This window comes from Akebia trifoliata, chromosome 2 (assembly GCF_017979445.1).
Source record: "Akebia trifoliata isolate Shusen 1 chromosome 2, ASM1797944v1, whole genome shotgun sequence".
Taxonomy (NCBI): Eukaryota; Viridiplantae; Streptophyta; class Magnoliopsida; order Ranunculales; family Lardizabalaceae; genus Akebia; species Akebia trifoliata.
Window position 1 is genome coordinate 11,807,580 of NC_141376.1, and position 2,578 is coordinate 11,810,157.

A 2,578-nucleotide genomic window follows, 5' to 3' on the forward strand; every position below is an offset into this window, starting at 1 on the left:
GAATATTTGAGGAGTGTGATTTTGGAGACGGATATTTTAGAGATCAAGAGACCTCACATTCTTTTTGGTCCATATGTATCAACGACATCATTAATTTATGAAAATTAATACCCACTTAGGGCATCTTCAATTTACAAAAATACCCATATTGAAAACATTATTAATATTCGTGGACCAATAAGAATGTAAGGTCTATTCCAACTTCCAAAATCGCACTTTGAGAGTTTCCAAAATCGCACTTGGAGATATTCGTGTCTTGAAATTGATAACATAACTCACTTGACATCAATCTTCTTAATAGATTAATCGAAGAAAAACCCACACATCCCTTAGTGGTCTGGTCTTTTTATTCCTCTTTAATGAAATCCAATGAAAAATAATTTTTATCTTATTTTATAATTTTAAATGAAAAACAATAAATTTAAAGATATTATTGGCCAATCATAGCTTATAAAAATAAATTAAGATTATCAATGATCTTCTCAATCATTATCGGCATCAACGGCTATGATTTTATTGAACATTAAAATTTAGCTACTCAAATGTGCATTAGATTTTATAATTTGCTTTTATTTATTTGTTTTTTTTTAACACTTATTTATCACAGAGAATATAAAATATGAAATATATAAAAGCAAGCGAAATTCTTTCGCTCACTTATACTAAAAATTGGCACAAAAATAGAAAAAAAAAAAAAGAAGGAAAATCAGCTCTTCTTGCCTTCCTCACCTCCATCTACTAAATAGGCCTTCTTTCTCCTCTCAGCACCAGCAAACAAACAAATCAGAAGAAAACACGTGGCATAAATCCCGTGGATCTTCCAATTAGTCTTGGGAGGTTGATGCAAGACTGCTCTATGAAACACAGACACGTAGTAATGCAGGCCCACAGAAAAGCCCACAATTGTCTGGGCCAAACCCAAACCCTTCAAGCCCAACCCAGTTTCAGTCGAGAACACAACGATCAGATACATCAACAGCAACAACAGATACATAACGTATCCAAGAGTCTGCAAAACCTGCAAACAAACGTAGCTCGATTGCGATGTCGCGTAAAAGAATTTCAAAGGTTCGAGACCTGAAATCAACGAAGCTAAAGAGAGGATCGAGAAGTAGATGGAGAGGTAAACTTGGATGAAAATTAAGATTTTTTGGAGAGAAAAGTAAGCTTTAAATCGATTAAAAATGAGAGAAACGAGAAGGAGAGGGGCAAGAATGAAGATGAAAGAGATCACAGAAGCTATTGTGGGGGCGTATTTGTTACCCACTAAAGGCTTAAACCCTTCTGTGATTTCTTTGTTAGCTTTGGTGATGTAAGCTTTTGAAGTAGTTGAGAATCTCTCGAGATCTGGAAACAGAGTTTGTTGGAATTTGGATGGTAGATCTCTGAATTCTTTGACTAAATCTTCGTCTGATTCGGAATCCTCAAGATCTATCCAATTGAGTTTCGTGGGTTTTGTGGTTTTCTGGATTTTTTGTTGTTTGGGTTTTTTCTCTATGACTATGGGTGTTTTAGATTGTACTTTGGTGATAATGGATTGGGTTTTGTTCTTGTTGGGTGTGATGGGTTTGGTGGATAGATCTAAGGATTTCTTGGTGGAAGAAGTTGAGTTGGTTTTGGTGGAATTGGAGATTTTTGAAGTGGTATTGAGTTTTTTTAAGAGAGTTTTGGAGAGAGTAGTGGTTGTCGGTGGTGTTGTTTTGGTTGAATTGGTGGTGGGTTTGATGAGTTTGGTTTGGTTTTTGGTGGATAAGTTGGTTTTCTTCTTGGGTTGCTCTGGCTTTGTCTCTTTTACTGTCTCTGCTGTTGCTAACAGTTTTCTTCTCTTGGGTTGAACTTGTGAGAAAGAAGAAACAAGAAGAGAAGCAAAGAGAAATAAAACAAGATAAAGAAGAAGTAATTTTCTGAAAGAAGAGGATTGAGTTGAAGCCATTTGAGAATCTGGGTTTTGGCTTAGAGAGACAGAATGAGAGTTTGATGGGATCTGGGTTTTGTAGAGAGAGAGCTAAAGAAGAAGATGAGATCGGTAGTAGTTCACATGTGCTACAAGTAGACAAGAAGTAGAGGCATTGACGCGGTTTAACCGGTCCACCTGCGGATACTCCTCTCCTTCACTAACTCACTTACAAAATAATTAGTGAAGTAGTTTGGATACTTTACTCCTAGGAGTTCCTTGTTATTCAACTACTGAGTCATTGACAGGCAGCTTGGTAAATCTTTCATGCCCATTTTACCCATTATGTTTGTGCAAGAGTTCAAGCATACCAAAAATAATCACTAATCAGGCTGGTTTTTTGGTAAGTAGTTTCATATGGACCCTCTAACAACACCAAAACTACTCAAATGATTTTGTAAAAATGAAAATTTTACGAAATCATTATCAAAGTCATGTTCTATTAAAAGAGGAAAAACGATAAAATTAAAGGGATATCATTAAAAAAATCTTAAAAATTGACAGATAAAATAGGAAAGATAGTAAAATTAAAAAGATGCTATTGAAGAAGGGAATAATGTGAAGGGGGAGGTGAAGAAATCAATAAAGTTGGGGTCATTGTAGTTGGAGGAGCATTTTATCCCA

The 2,578-nt window shown here is 35.3% G+C and overlaps 1 protein-coding gene across 1 annotated transcript; it reads right to left on the minus strand.

Moving 5' to 3' along the window:
- Window positions 1-549: 549 nt before the first annotated feature.
- LOC147409574 (cell wall integrity/stress response component-like protein) lies at window positions 550-2,100 on the minus strand. The gene has a single exon (XM_086430288.1). It carries the CDS (start codon window positions 1,931-1,933, stop codon window positions 707-709), a length of 1,227 nt encoding a protein of 408 aa, XP_086286414.1. The 5' UTR covers window positions 1,934-2,100; the 3' UTR covers window positions 550-706.
- Window positions 2,101-2,578: the final 478 nt, after the last annotated feature.